Here is a 16,143-nt window from a genome sequence, read left to right as displayed (position 1 = left end):
GAACCCGCCGCTGCCGGGCATCCGCTTCCAGGTCCCCCCGCAGCCGCCGCCGCACGTGCCCGCCGGTCCGCTCCCCGCCGCGCCGCCGGGAGGAGGCGAGGGCGCGCGCCGCAGTCGCGGGCGGCCGTTCGTTCTCCCCAGCCTGCTCCCGCCGCCCGCCACGCCGTTCGGAGGTGGGCCCGCTCCTGCCCTCCCCTTCCGACCCGCAGCGGGCCGCGGTGGCGACGCGGCCTCCCCCTGCCCGAGGCTCCGTGGCCCTGAGGGGCTGCTCGGCCTTCCCTTCCCTTGCCCGGGCTCGAGTCCTGGTGGGAGGGTGGTGAGCCTGGCCCTCAGCCCCGCCGCCCGCGGGCGGCTGAGGTGAGAGGCCCGGGCTCGGCGGGACGGGCGTGCCTCGGCTGCAGGCCCCGAGGGGCTTCACGCGTGCCGTGGGGCGCCAGCGCGGGGGGCGGCCTCGTGGGGGTGTACGGAGAGCCAGAGCTCGTCTTGTAGGAGCGGCTGGATGGCGCCCGTTAGTTGTAATTGCCCTGCACGCCTGTGTTGAGCACCTCTGTGGCTGCTTAGTAAACACCTCCGTGGTGTTTTTTTTTTTTGCTGTGTTCCTTCCTTGCCCTGTGTATTTTTTCTCGGGACGTGGTCGTAATATGATAGTTGGAGAACTATGTAATTAGTAAGAGAAGTTGTAAATGGATTAGGAGTTCTTAACTGTTGTTGTTACGGCAGTTGAAATACCATTTAATACAAACGAGAGGACTGACTTCCCCTTTGATACCCAGTCCCTGCAACATACAGCCCATGTTGCCACAGTTCTCGGTCAACCATTTTTCAGCCCGTCAGCATTTTAGAAGCCATTAGTGTTTAAAAAGTTGCTTCTTCCTTTCTGGTTTGTTTTCAGCATAAGCGGAGAGTTAGTAGAGGAACAGCTCATCATCTGAATGAGTTCAGTTGTACAGTACAACCAGCCTTCATGCTTACATTTTCCTTTTCATACCCACCTGATGAGTCATCATATCTGTGATCATACTTAGTCCCAGCCTGATCTTGTCTGAAGCCGAAGGAAATAAATATACCCTAAGACAGTAGATATTTAAAGTTTTACTTATCTGAATGGATATTTTTATATTCTCACTTACGTGCTCAAGATGCAGTGTTTGGCATCATGAATGCCCATTCTCAATTGCTTATTGCAGCCTTAGCAGCATATGCTTGGAATTACTTCCAATTTGTCTTGTCTGTCTTCTTCAGACAGAGTTTCTCTAGGGGCTGCTTTAAATGTAAAAGGAGAAGCATGGAAGTTGTATACAATGTCATTGTCGTGATCTGCATCAGCATAACTTTATGTAAACCAGAAATGCAAAGTCTAGCTAATTCCAACCTCTATTGAAGGAGATGAGGCATAATTTTAAGTGGTCACAGAAGGAAAAAGTTGTTTCCTCTTATGATTGATGCTCGAGCATCCTTTGACATGTTGAGTCCAGAGGGACTTGTCAATATGATATTGCATACCTATGAAAATGTAGGATGTGAGAGAGGAAAACAGTTTTCAAAGTGCTACCTTCTGGCAGCATCAGGTTAAGACAGCTACTGATAACAACTAGCTACTGAAAGTTAATGCTGTTTGCCTTAAAGTATTCAGCTCTGTGTTATTTTAATCTTATAATTTCGCTCCATATTGTCTGACCAACTCTGTTATCACTCATAAAAAGGGCAGAAATCAGAGTCATGTGAAGGGGGTCTCTGCTGTTATTCTTTACAGCTGTTGCCTGTGGGAATAGATTACATTCTTGACATGAGACTTTGCTTCAATCTTGTGACCAATAAGACTAACCCAGAGACGAATGAGCTTTTCAGGGAAATAACCCTGTGGTTATGTTTGATACTGGATTTTTAATATATATCCTTCCCAGTTTTTGGACTGGTTGACTTGGCTCTGTGTGAAATAAAATAATTACTATTTTATCCTTTTCTTCTGTTTGCAGATACAAATGACTCTTCTGTTAAACTGAACCATGAGTCTTGCATTACATGATCTGCTCATTTGTTGTCGTCGCCTTGAAAATGAGAAAGCTGTGGAGCGAAGGGTAACAAGTTTTCTTTTGGTGTGTGTGCCTCAATTAGCAATGAAGAGAATCATTAATAATTCTTTTTCCTGAAATACATTTTCAGAAGGAAATAGAAAATTTCAAGCGACTTCTCCGTGATTCTGAAACAGTCCTCCAGCTGGACCGGAATTCTGATTCTAAACAAGGAAAGCAACTCAACTGGGATGCTGTATTTAGGTAGTCTCTTTTTTTTTCTTTCTTTGTGAATGGTCACAATTTTCCTACATGGAACATCATTCTTTTGTTTATCTGGTCTATTTTAATACTTGTCTTTCTGCAGATTGATTTAGAGTTCTTCTCAGTTTGTAAACAAGAAATTACTTACGTTAGTCTCTAAAGGAAGTAAATTTAAAATAGCCAAAATGCAACGCATCACATATAGAAAACTTAACTGCTAGGAAACTGATCATTAATTGCGTGGTCGTTTTTCCTTACAAAAGTAATAGTTACGTTCTTTTATTCAGAGTTATCCTCTGCATCTGATTTTCAACGTATAGTTCATATGTAGATTATAGATAGCTCATTAGAATTTTTTACTGAGTTCTTCAGTGCACAATAGAAGGACTGTGGTTTGTGAATTAAAGAAGCTGTGCTGAGGTTTGTAGAGGCCCATCTTTGATATAATCTAATTTAGGTGTACTACAAGATTGGACTGAGCGTGAGTGTTGTAAGTTCTTAGAGCAGCTGGGACTAGTGTTAGATTTTAAGTTAAAAGTGCATCTGAAGTATTAGTTTTCATAGGCTGGTGTCTGGTCAGCTTTCCGTTATGTTTTTTCATTGGACAGCATTGGAATAGTTCTTGTTTCATGGCTGTACCAAAAATATCGTAAGAAGTATTCGATAAATTTTGTATGTTGCTTTTGAGATATATATATTAGAAATACACAGGAGGAATACAATAAATAGAGACTCTAAACTGAATGCAAATAGTAGGCCAGAAAATCTCCAGTAATTGCCAGTGACAAAGCCAGTGAAAAATTTAATCTATTGTTAGATCTAAAATCTAATCTACATGTTAATTTTAAATGATGGAGAAATAGGACTTGAAAGTTTTCCCCAATAAAAACAACGAAGAGTACTTCTTACTATTTTGTGGTATAATGTTGCAGCATAAATAAAAAGACTTAGCATTGCTTTTTTTCCTAATTATAAATTTTATGTTTAGCATTATGCAAAGTTTAAAGGAAAGTTTGGTTCCTATTCAAGTTGCTTCTGATTATGTTTATAACTAATAGCTCCTTTTATAGACCATTTCCATCATGCTTAGACTGTAATCTATTTCAGCTTTTAGTCTTTGTAATTAGAATTGCGAGAAGAACAAGCAGTGACATTCTAGGCTAAAACAACATTTACATATTTTACTTTAGTCATAAATGTGCAGATTCTTCATCAATATCTCTTTTATTTTTGCAGTGTACTGCAGAAATATTTCCAGAAAGAAATGAAAAACCTCCAGCTGACAAAACCAAATGCATCTGCTTCAACCCAAACTACCAGACAGAAAAAGATGCAAGAAGTTGGAAGTTTGGTCAAATATTTCATCAGATGTGCTAATAAAAGTAATATATATTCATACAGAATTACTTTTTTGTTTTTGTGCCTTGCTTTCAACTTTGAATTTTTACTCTGAAGTAAGTTACCAGGGTGGGGTTCATCTTGCCCGTTTCCAGGTGTTTACAATTTAAATATCTTCATGTGAATTAGTCCTTTGTGCGCCTTCACTGCCTTTGTTGATGCTCACAGTGCCTTTTTCTCATTATTCAATGTGTGTATAACTGATGTGTCCTCTCATAAGTGATTTCTTTCTAAGAAACAGTTTATTTAAGAAGATGATTCCTAACAAAACTGTTTCTGAGCTGTAGGGTGGGGTTTTTTGTTTTTAAGTAAACATTTAGAAACAATTAATTCCAGATTTATTTGGCACACTTTGGATTAATCACAGTCTCATGTTATTTCTTCATGTAGGAGGACCCAGACTGAAATGTCAGGAACTTCTGATTTATGTCATGGAAATTATCAGAGATCCAGCAAGTTGTGCTGCTTATGGATCTGACTGTAGTAGTATACTCCTAAAAGATATCCTCTCAGTAAGGAAATATTGGTGTGAGATATCCCAGCAGCAGTGGTCAGGTAACATTTTTAAGCCTACTTACAAATGCCTTTTCCTATTATAGAAGCATGTTTAGGTGCATTTTAATTTGTTTGGTGGCCTGTTGTATGAGGTACTACACAAACCATGGAGTAAAATAGGTCAGCCTTGAAGACTTACAGTTGAAATAAACAAAGCAGCAAAGATTAGGAATAGATTTTTTTCTTTCTGCATACTGTTTATCTATTGCTTATTGAAACATATGTACTTATATACAATGAGGTTATGTATGCATCATCTCCACAGGGCTTAACATGTATAACATATCCATGCAATCTGTGTGCTGGAAATAGCCTCAGTAAAACTGGTGTTGGTGTGCAGTTGTTTACAAGTTATTAGGTATTGGCTGGTATAGTTTTGTTATAGTTAATGTATTACTATTAAATTTTAGTATCTGAGTTTTGTTGGCTTATGAAGGTCCTAAAAAAGCATTGACTCGTTGTTGTTATATGCATATAAAGAAAAAATAGAAAGCTTAAGATTTAAATAGACAAAAACAGATAAAAAAGTTGGGTAATGGTATGGCATGCAACCTGAACTGAGTGGAAATGCAAACATAATTTTTCACTTTTCAGAGGGTTGGATTTGACTCCATGACAGTTAACTTATTTAGCATGGGGAGGAATGTTTATGTATCATAAATCATCTGACTGACATGAAGTAAGCTCTCAACCCATCTGTTTTCATTTGTTGATGTAATAGCACTGTAATTTGGAGAAAAAAAAAAAAGGGTATTAGAAGTTTTACAGTCTAGTTTGTTGAATGTTGCATGTGCAATTCTGGAAGAAGCATAGAAATACTATCTTTATTTGTGTAGTGCTTTGAAGTCTAAGTTTGGATTTCTGAAAAGCATTTTATGAGAAAATACTCTGCTCTGTAGCTTGAAGAGAGCTGCTTAACTACAGAATGGAAATAAACCTGCAAAGAACTCAGAAGAGGGATCTGGTGATACTTGGAGTGAAAGGGGAGGCAAAAAAACCTGCAGAAGACTGGCAAAGCAAACCGATTGAACTGAAACAGTTCAGGATGGGAGACGTGATTGGAGAGCCTGAGGGTGGGATCTCAGAAGTTAAAGAAGTTGGCACCATATGGCCATGGAGATAGAACTGGAAGTTGAAGATTGAAGAGGAAGCTGGCAGTGTATGGGGAAGCTGCCTGAGACTAGGAGCCAGTGAACGGGGGAGAACACAAAGGGCTGTCAGCCTGCAGGTTGGAGCAGAATGCGAAGACAGGGACTAATCAGATAAGGAGGCTGGAAGCTGGAGTTCAGAACAATAATCAGGAAAGGTATCTGAAGAAGAACCGGGTACTTGGGTAGAACTGAGGGTAGGCAGGCAGGGAATGGGACAAGAAGCCAGGGATGTTGAAGAGAGATACTGAAGAAGGCAGAGAAGGAAAACTGAGACTGAGTGTCACTTGGAAGGGTACATACAGGTTACATGAGGAGCCTATGGGAGTTGTGTGGTAGCTAGGTAGTTCAGGAACGTGGAAGTGACCTGCGTCTCTTTGTGTATGGGCTGAAGCGGGAAGTGTGATGTTAGATCACAGTGGAATTTAATTACTGAAGTGAGGCCAGACTGAAGGCCGTAAATCTAGAGGAAGTCAAACTTAAATCCATTAAATGAAACAAGTTGCTTTTATTAAAGGAGGGATATATGAGCTTTGTAAAGGTTATCGTAACCTTTTTTAGCAATTCCACCTTAATGCTTGTTTATAATTCTTGGAGTACAATGGAGAGGTCTGTTTTCTATTTATAAAATCAGTGATCTGGTGCAGGAGTTGAAAGTAAGAACATGGATTCCAGCTGTTGCCCCAAGGCAGTTAGACTTGATAAGCAAATACCGACTTCATGGGGCGCTCTTATCTGCTGGAAATTCTGAGCTTCTGAATGTTGATAGTCATACTCTTAAAGAGGAGCTGTCATATTGGTATATACTGGCTGCATCATCAAAGAAGTCACATGAGGCCAGTGGAAGCCGTATGTAGTAGAAGCTGAACTCAATCTTACTAAAAGAAACGGGAAGCCTTGTGAATTGGTATTGGGACCATGTGCCTCTTGCATCTTGGGCATTGACTTTTTAATGAACGGATATGCTAGGGACCCGTGAGGACATCAGTAGACATTTGGTATTGCCACTGTAGTAATGAATGAGGACACCTCTTTGCTCAACTGCCTGACTCTCTCAGAAGGAGGAGTAGTCAGGGCTGCAACAGACATCACCTCAATTGATGCTGGTTGCAACTCAGTGCAGTGGTGACACTGTTGGACCAACAGAGATTTACTCAGTCCTGTACATGGTCTTACCAAAGGACTGGAAAGTTGAGGCATAGTTGCTCAAACCCATTCACTATTGGACAATCCCATCAGGCTCGTGTGAAAATCCAACAGGGATTGGAGATTAATCAGAGGTAATTGATATTTGAATGAGGTAACATCATCCTTGAACACTGCAGGTGTATTAGCACTTTCAGGAAATTAGAGAATAATTCACATTGGAAGGAATCTCAGGAGATTTCTAGTCCAATCCCCTGCTTGAAGCAGGCTCAGCTGTGAGAAGAGATCAACTGGTGTTACGGGATCAAGTTTTCTTATTTTTAGAATGCTTTTTGTTCACGTGCTTTTTCTGCTTCAGATTTTGCTCCCATCCAGATTCTAGGCTGTGTGCTTTCCTTGCATGTGTGTTCTTTGAGGGGAGGTTAGCAGAGAGCATGGAGAGTAGATTGGAAAAGAGTTCAGCTAGTAAGCGCTCTCAAGTGTGAGCAGGAGTGGTTTCCCAACCTAACGAGGTCCCAGTATAAGAATCCCCTGCAGGGACAAGGAGCATTGGCTGTGGGCTGTTGTGACCCTGGGCTGCAGTGCACTTGCAGTTGTGTAGGGCCCACTGTTCTGAGGGTGTTGGGAGGTCGCTGATGCACATTCCACTTCCATCCTTTACGCAGAAGGGACACAGTTAAATCAGGCTTTGGCACTCTTGTCACCAGGGTAAAGCTTTGAGACCCAGTAATATAGGGGTATGAACTGTTTCTGATTCCCATGATTCAGAGAGTCACCTGAGTTCTGCAAATGACCCTGTGCCTGCTTGGGAAGAAGGTGCTGGTATCTGTATTGATCTGAGGCCGGAGTTATGAAAGACTTGGTGAAGGTGGCACTATGAGTCCTGCTGTAGTCCAAGATGTCCATAAATCTACCATGGCCTGCACAGCAATGAAGCAGTAGCATTGCAATTTATTTATTTATAGTTGTCCCAATCTGGCTTTTCTACAAGACAGGAATCCAGAGCTCAAGGCACTGTGCGATGCCATCAATATCACCCATGCAGAGTATTCAAAAGAAGAGATTCTGAGAGAGTGCCTCAGAGGCCTTGATCCTGACTGCCTGTGCAGAGCTTACTCACCCCAAACTGATGAGCTACTGACCAGTAAAGTCAGGGGTTGTCAGGCTTTTCTAGGTCATGGTCACTCTACAGAGCAAAGTACAGTAACTGATCATTCTGCATCCCAAGGACTATATGATACAGCTGCTCTGAGCTCATATCTGGTTGACTGTGAACACAGTAGTTATAGTGGCTGGGATTCCCAAAAGATCATTCCACCTATATTTCTCCTTCGGGAAGAGGAGGCCTGAGAGATGGATGTCCATTCATTCAAAGTGTTGTCCCAGAAGAGCTGCCAAGGTCATAGGACTGAATCAGTATTTCTTCCCTCTGTGGTTCTTTGCAGTGGATATTGTCCACTGGTGGACTGAGGGACAGTATCATGTCACTTGTAGGTGGCATAAATGAAATAGTAACAAAGCTTTTGTATGTGTCGTGTTAAACTGATAGTGATGGTTGGATCAGTAACGTGCTACCGTGATTTGTATGAGGCTGATGAAAGGACAGTGTGATGATTCCTAGATGGGCCTTGAGATAAGAAAGCTAAAATCTGAGGAAGGAGCCTTTCCTCCAGAAAACTTGTAAATGAGCGCAAGGCATGGATGTGTTGGTCTGCGGGCTGGAGTGAACTAGCTGAACTGCATGTAATGGAAATACCGGCAGCCTCAGTACCAACTGTTCTGATCTGTTTACCTGTTCCTGCTGCACCAAATTCTTTGTTAATGTATGTGTGGCTGTAAATTGTTTCTAAGTACTTTTATTGTGTATTCTGCAACAAATGGAGCCCACTGTGCTGAGGAATCAATGTAGAGTAGAATTGAGTGTGGAAGTAGTTATGAAAGTATCGTGTGGCTATAGCTACTTTGCTCGGTGTAACACAAAGCAGATTGTACCCCAGCTCGGAATGAATATAACTTCACTTCCAATGTAGGCAAGACCACATGTTTTATTTTTTCCCTGGTTAACTTTCCCAGTGAATAATGACATGCTGCTGAATTCAGAATGGTGGTTTCTGTATATTTAATGCAATATTTTGCTTCAAGCATTTTTTATATAATCCTCTGTAACATATATATTTATATATATATTTGTATATTTATAACATACATACATACTATATCATATATATTTTTTAAAAATACATTTGCAGAGTTGCTGATCCTGTATGGCCAATTATACCTCAAACCTTCTGGGAAGATTAATAGAGTCTTGGTGGCTAGGATAATTCACACGCTTACGAGGGGGTACTGCTTCCAAACTGATGGGTTGAGTTCTGATATGTTTATCTTCTTTTCAAAAGCAATGCAGTGTGCAAGGTATGTTGCAAGTGCTCCTTTTGTATGCTAATGCCTACTTTTAGAGAATAACTCATTTTAAGCATTTGGGATTAGACTTGAGTAATAGCAGGTAATGCTTCTTTAGACATATTTTGTTCTGTCTTTGAACACCAATTTAATAAATTCTTTAAAATGTTAATAACTTCTGCATTTGTTAGGCAAATAATATTCTGAATATAGTTACTTGCTAGTATTTACATTTAAACAATTCCTGTAAAAAGAAATAACATTATTTCTTCTGGAAGTTTGAGTGTTTGGTTTATGTTGCAGGCAGGAGAAGAATACCGCAGGCCTGGATCATATTGTTGGAGCAATTAATATCTTCTGCAATAAGTTTGCTGTCAACTGTCGCATACGGATTTGTAAAGTAGGGGAAGAAATTTTGCCTACAGTGCTTTATATATGGACTCATTATAGACCAAAGGATTCCCTGAAGGAATCAATAATTGAGTTAGTTCGTCTCCAAGTTCATATTCATCATCCAAAGGGTGCAAAAACTCAGGGAAAAGGTACAATAAAAAGCTCCCTGTTTTTTTTCTATCACTGTATGTGATTGTTCGAATTATTGTGCCAACTTTCTGCATTTTGATACTGAGTCTTGGAAACATTAATGGGAGTGATGATTACTTGTCAGTAGTTTTATGCCATAGGTTAATACTGAGTGAAAGTGAAAATAAGTTTTCGAATTCAAAGTATGCACTAAAAGAGTATTAATTGTAAATTAATCCTGTAAAAGTTGATTGGATTTTTTATCAAAAGGTGATTTTAATTACTAAAGCAAAACACAAAGTCTTTGGGGAAGGGAAATAATCGTTTACATTGAGTTTAGATTGCCACGTGTATTCATATCTTATCAGGTTTATTTAAGCCCAGAAATTACTACTATGGACTAAGTCTGAGTTACTGTATAAAACTGGTCAGAGAACATCACTCAGTAATTGTGTTTGTCTGTCATGGCCTATTTCAGTTATAGCATCATTTTTTTAAAAAGGGTTTGGGGTTTTTTTTACCTTGTCTACAAATGGCAAAGAGTTTATAATTAGTCCAAATGTATCCATTGCATTTCATTGTATTCTTTCCAGTTAGATAAAGAATTGTTTATTAGAAACTTCGTTCCTACCCTAATTACTTGTATACGCTGATTAAATTCTCTCTTAACTTTTTTCACTTTTTTTCTTTATTCATTCTCCATTATAAGACTTGTTTTGTAGGCCTGCATTTGTTAAGCTTTGTATGCTTTACTCTGATTTTGGCTGTATTTTGTGTCTAGGTACATTCACATATTGTATCAAGTGGGTGGTACATGTTATCTTTTAATTGCTTTTGCATGTACAGGTGCCTATGACTCAAAAAAATGGCAAAGTATCTTACATAACCTATATGATCTGCTGGTGAATGAAATAAATCTCATTTGTAGTAGAGGAAAGTATTCTTCAGGCTCACGTAATATTGCTGTCAAGGAAAATTTGATTGAGTTAATGGCTGATATTTGTCATCAGGTAACATTTTTATTTGAATATAAAGTTGACTATATACTTACTGTGTTGTATGTTTTGCTTTTTAAAGTAATATGGCTTTAGCATTTCCTCAGAATCATTTATTGAAGTATTAGTACCTTTTGTCTTTGTGTGTTTAGTTGTTAATTTTTGTGCAGTTTAGAAATGTGTAGACTCCTAAATTATACTAGGTTTCACTAGTGTTGCTTATTGGACTATAAGCAGAGGTTCTGTTATAGTAAAGAATAATAAATAATAATTCTGGTTGCCTTTTAAGAGGCTTTATACACAGTAAAAAATGGACCAGTTTAGTTTGACATTTCCTGTTTTCCTGTAAATACTGCTTTTTTTTTATTTGTGTACTTTTTAATTTCTCTTTATAAAAGGTTTTTACAGAGGATACCAAAGTTCTGGAGATCACCCAGCCGTATGCCATTTCTCAAAGAGAGTCTAGTGATGAAACAGTATCAAGCAAGCGCAGGAGGATTGAACTAGGCTGGGAGGTAATTCGAGACAACCTGCAAGGATCCCAGAAGGATTTTGATGTCATACCTTGGTAATAATATCTTTACATGAAACAAATATCACTACAGACATCTTTTTACATTTAAGTGTTCTCCTGAATATGTTGTGCTTTCAAATTACGTGTCTGCACATGCTGTAATTATATATCTAAGCACTAAGCTTAGATTCTCACAGCATTTGGGAAGTAGTGAGTAGTCTTCTTGGCACTCTTGCTTTAAAAACTTTGTATCTTTGGTTTCCTAAGAAATAACATGAGGTCTGGTAATCTGTGTTGTAGTGTGTAAGATATGACTGCCTCTGATTTTTTACCCATCTTTTGTGCTAGATATAGGACAGCAACCATTAACTGGCCATTTGGGACTAGTTCACACAGTTTGCTGTAATACCTGGTCTGAAAACTGTTGAAGTGCAAGGCCTGGCATCTTAGCTTGGACCTTGATTGAGGGGTATTTTGATTGACATGAGGGACTTCTGAGCTGGAGGTATAGCTACACATCTTCTTCCACTGACTGCCGCAGGAGAAGGACTCTGTAGCAGAGAGTGTAGCAGGGAGTCAAGTCATCATTAAAAGACCACAGCTCGGCTTTTCCAGAACTTACCCGTTGTAGTCCAAGGCCCAAGAATGTTGACTTTTTAGCTAAAATAATTTACACGGGATGTTTTTTGCTGTTACTGTTCCTCTCTGTCTTTCTGACTTTTCTTGGAAACTGCTGTACAAGATACCAGAACAGTGTAGCTGCTTGTGAATTGGGTCCCGAGCTGGGGCGGGAGGTTTGTGTGTGTATGTGTGTCTGTTTATTGCTCGCAGTATGGAGGCAAAGTGGCTATTTAGGATCCAATTGAGAAGTTAACATGCCATTCGGTGTGGAGGTGGCAATCTCCAAGAAATACTGTGACTGCTGTAATTTACTAATTTGGGTAGGGTTGCAACCATTGCTATGAGCAAAACCCTTCCAATTTACCATCCCCAGCTTAACATTTTGCTCATTTGATAAATTTTGCTTTTCTTATCTGCAGAGATGTTGTTATAATGTTTCCTGCTTATGTAATTTCACCCTTGAAGTCATTCCCTGGGTCAGAGTGTATAACAGGCTAGTCCAGAAGAAGGAGAAAAGTATTTTTTTTTCCTGAAATTTTCTTCACTTGTGGTCAGAAATCAGTGGACTCAGCTTGTAAGAAATTAGAAATCAGTGAAGTCAACTTGTAAGAAATTATTAGTGATAGTGAAGCTAGACAAGCAGACTTTACAAGTAAAACCAGTAGAAATACCGAATCTTTAATCTTTGATAGTAAACAAATCAACTGAATACTGGAAGGTGTAATCTTCCAGTGGAATGACAATTGAAGAATGCTTTGTTTGTTCATTTACATGTGAAGATGCAAATTTAGGTGTGATATTAATCGCTTCACTGTGTGTTTTCAAGGTTACAGATTACAGCTCAATTAATATCGAAGTATCCCATGAGTCTTCCTAACAGTGAGCTACCTCCCTTACTCAATGTACTTCACCAGTTACTGCCTCAGCAGCGCCGAGGAGAAAGGACCCCATACGTGCTGAAGTGCCTTACAGAGGTAGCTTTGTGTCAAAACCAGAAAACTGATTTGAAAAGCACCCACAAGTTGGAGCTCCAGAGAACCTGGGCAAAGATTTGGTCTCTTACCATTCGTAGCATAAGTTTCCAGCAAATTGAAGTGGAGAGCTTTGGGCTACTTGGAGCTATGATTCAAGGAAACCTTGTTGTAACAGATAAAGAACTCTGGAAGATATTTTCAGGACCTGCATGCAAGCCTTCAAGGTAGAATGGGAAGCAAGGATAATATTTTGCGTCTGATTCACATTGCTCTTTACTGTGCAACCAAAACCACTGTATTATTCAAAATAACATTATTGTTGTTGTGGCTGTATTTCTAGTTTAAGACTGCCCACGTTTGTGTTTTAAGCATTTGAAACGGGCATAAATATATACATGAGTCTGAAAGCAGAGGCAGAAGAGGAGAGGCAAGCATCTTCAAATTTAAAATTGACTAAAAATGTAAAATGGACTGAAAATTTAAAATTAACTGAAAGAGATGTTGATTTTTTGAAGTTAAAAAATATGTTTTCTTCTACATATATTTTGATTCTGAAATGAGTATTCTGAAACAGTCTTTAAAATAGACAGGAAATGTCTGTAATAGCCAAAATGTAGCTTTTGAAAATGTAAAGATTCTAATAAAGGAGTTTTCCAGTATGTGTGCTTATTAACTTGCTTATGTACTTGATGGTCCCTGAGCATGCAGAAATTCTGACTTTGCTTTAGAGTGCTGATCCACAAATACCACGTTGTTTCTCACAAATGCCCTGTGTTCCATTTTTGTTACAGTTCTGCTGTATATTGTTTATCATTAGTGATGTCTGCCTATTCAGTGCCAGAAAATTTGGACATAGGAATGGAACAGAATAATTGTGAAAGAAACCTGGATTCTGCATTAAAGGAGGCAATAATGAAATGGGTACTGTCCTGCTATTTGGAGGAAGAAATGGAAGAATGTGCAGAGTTGCCTCCTGTGCTCTGCAGGTAAAGTCTTTGTGGCATAATTTTGTACATAAGCTTACCCTATAACACAGAAAATTACGCAGGGAAAAGTGGATTTGCAGAATTGTATTATGTTAATGCTTTGCTAGAGTTTATAGGGTTTTTAAACTTACTGTAGAATGACATTCTGGGGACATAATTTAGTTATCTGTCTATAGCTAGCAGATACATGAACTATGTGTTAGAAATCTTAAGTGAAAACTTAAGCTTCTTTGAAGATACACTGTTAATCTAGTTAACGTTTGGGTGCGCTTCAGGAATCCCAAGAGCTTGTCTGGTTGCAAGAAAATACAAAACAATTTCCTTTTTTTACAGTGATTTTCCTCATCTTACATTACAAAAAATTCTTGTGAGCCTTACAATGAAGAACTGTAGAGCTGCCATGATTTTTTTCCAAAATGATGCTAAATGGTATGTTTTTAAATCAATCATAGATACTTAAGCTTCTTATATTTGTCATTTTAGCAAGCAGAGGTAATGTAATGCATAATTCCTCAAGCTCTTTCGCATCTTTCTGTACATCTTTCAGACCCCATAAAAATAATAGCACTTTTGCAATTTGTTAAGATGCTTTAAGCAGATGTTAAAATAGTCTCTTGCTGACAGAGTCAAAGCTTCAGGTACTGAACAATATACCTTGTAAGAAATATGTGTACCATCTCTCTTCAGCAATACAGCTAAATATTTGGCTCTTTATCCATAAGTACATTAGGTATTTTTAACCCATTACAGTTATATTTTTTGAATAATTTGTAACTTCATACAAATATGTATTCATGCTTTTTAACATTACCTTCCATTCTAAAGGAAACATATATCTTAAGAGTTTTCTTGAAGGTAGATGCTAAGTAGAAAGTTGGCTAGATGCTTACTGTCCATATGTCCTCATGCCACTCCACCTATATTTGTGGTCCCAGCCACACGTACTTGAGTTGGAGTCACTCCATGAATGCTGTTGCATCTTTCACTGATGCATATGTTCAAGCTTTTGGACTATATCCAATTTCCTCTTAATGAAACTAAAATGTGTATAACTTGTTCTGATGGAAGATAAGCCTTTCCTATAGAAGTTAAAAATACTAGTTTCAGGGGATTTGTGAATTTCTGCTCCAGTTGTGTAAAGTAGGTTGAGGTCAGCCATCTTAACACAAAGCAGATGCTGTTATATGAACTACAGTAGAACATACGATGCGTGTGAAGGCTTCATTTTTCCTTTCAGTTTGTTCAGACAGAGCTAAAATGATAGTATCCATTCCACAATGTAAGTCACCTTAGAAGTTAAAGATCAACCAGAGTTTGGAAGCACAAAAGGATAAAATATTTTATTTTGCTTCTGTTTATTTCTTGCATTTAAATAATAGTTTTAAAGACTCTTAAGTCATATACTGGCTGCTAAAGTAAAAATGATGTCTCTTCTTCAAGTGTGCAACACTTGCAAAGGAAAGAAGAAAACAGTTTTTCTGATGTTGAAGAGCTGTATCTGCAGACAACATTTGATGAAATGGATATTTTCACTAACTTTGCAGTAAATGTTGCAGATAAAAATGTGACTGGTTCAAGACTTGCCATCAACCAACATCTTAGGGAAACACTGGAATCCTGTCTTTTAGCAATGTCAGAAAAGCTTTTAAGCAACTATGTTCCTAAGGTAAGTTAGAAATTACTGTTACATCCTTATATTTGTGTTCCCAAACAATGTATTTTCAAGGCAAAGTATATAGATTTTCATTCCTTTTGCCGCTAAAAATGAACCGCAAGCTTTTTAAAAACTATATCCGATAATACGTCTGTATTTCTTTACATCATTGGCAAAATATCCATAGTTTTCATGAGTATGTGGGAATACATAGAAGCTGTATAGAAGTGGAAGTGCGTGCTAAGTTGCCACATAAACCACTGTTACTCTGCTTTTTGTGATGTTGGTTTCAACTTCTGTGCCCCTGTAACGCTTTAAGCACTTGCCAGTTTTCAGCCAAAATCAGCTGAGGCATAGAGGTGTCAAATAGTTAGGTTTTGTAAAAGAGGCAGCTGCGTAAAGGAGTAATTGTGAAGAAAGCTGCAAATATGGGCTGTATTAACAAGAGCACAGCCAGTGCTCAAGGGGAACTGATTATCCCCCTCTACTCACTGCCTTTATACTGCATCTGAAATACTGCATCCAGTTTTGGGCTTCCCAGTACAAGACAGACATTTAGTGCATTCAGTGGAGGCTGCTGAGATGGTGGGGGCTCCAGCACTTGACCTGTGAAGAGACACAGACGAAACTGGGCTTGTTCAGCCTGAAGCAGAGATGGCTTTGGGGGGACCTAACAGGCTTTAAGGGAGCCTGCCAGTGCCTGTAAGATTGTCTAGAAGACAGAGCCAGGCTCTTCACAGTGGTGTATTGCGGGAAGATGAGAGACAGCAGGCAGAGTCAAGAGAAGTTCACACTGGATGCAAGGAGGAGTTTATCTACATGAGGACAGTCAGGCAGTGGCACAGGTTGCCCTGCCTAAGAGGTTGTGCAGTCTTCATCCTTGGAGATTTTGAAGCCCTGACTGGATCAAGCCTTGAATAACCTGTTCTGACCTCCGTGCTGACACTGGAG

The 16,143-nt window shown here is 39.2% G+C and overlaps 1 protein-coding gene across 3 annotated transcripts in view; it reads left to right on the top strand.

Moving 5' to 3' along the window:
- Positions 1–21: 21 nt before the first annotated feature.
- Positions 22–16,143, top strand: part of ATM (ATM serine/threonine kinase) — an 80,755-nt gene continuing 64,633 nt past the window's right edge. For 2 of the 3 annotated variants that reach the window (XR_012672022.1, XM_075140034.1), the window contains exons 1-13: positions 22–173; positions 1,977–2,078; positions 2,164–2,276; positions 3,513–3,658; positions 4,065–4,229; positions 8,773–8,938; positions 9,230–9,468; positions 10,295–10,458; positions 10,842–11,011; positions 12,405–12,776; positions 13,344–13,538; positions 13,872–13,967; positions 14,979–15,204. Coding sequence is in view for 2 of the 3 variants with exons in the window: in XM_075140034.1 (XP_074996135.1) it covers positions 2,007–2,078; positions 2,164–2,276; positions 3,513–3,658; positions 4,065–4,229; positions 8,773–8,938; positions 9,230–9,468; positions 10,295–10,458; positions 10,842–11,011; positions 12,405–12,776; positions 13,344–13,538; positions 13,872–13,967; positions 14,979–15,204 (2,124 nt within the window). In the remaining variant the exon portion in view is untranslated. The other variant, XM_075140033.1, reaches the window with a different exon arrangement.

This window comes from Calonectris borealis, chromosome 1 (genome assembly GCF_964195595.1).
Source record: "Calonectris borealis chromosome 1, bCalBor7.hap1.2, whole genome shotgun sequence".
Taxonomy (NCBI): domain Eukaryota; kingdom Metazoa; phylum Chordata; class Aves; order Procellariiformes; family Procellariidae; genus Calonectris; species Calonectris borealis.
This window is presented reverse-complemented; position numbering and strand designations above follow the sequence as displayed.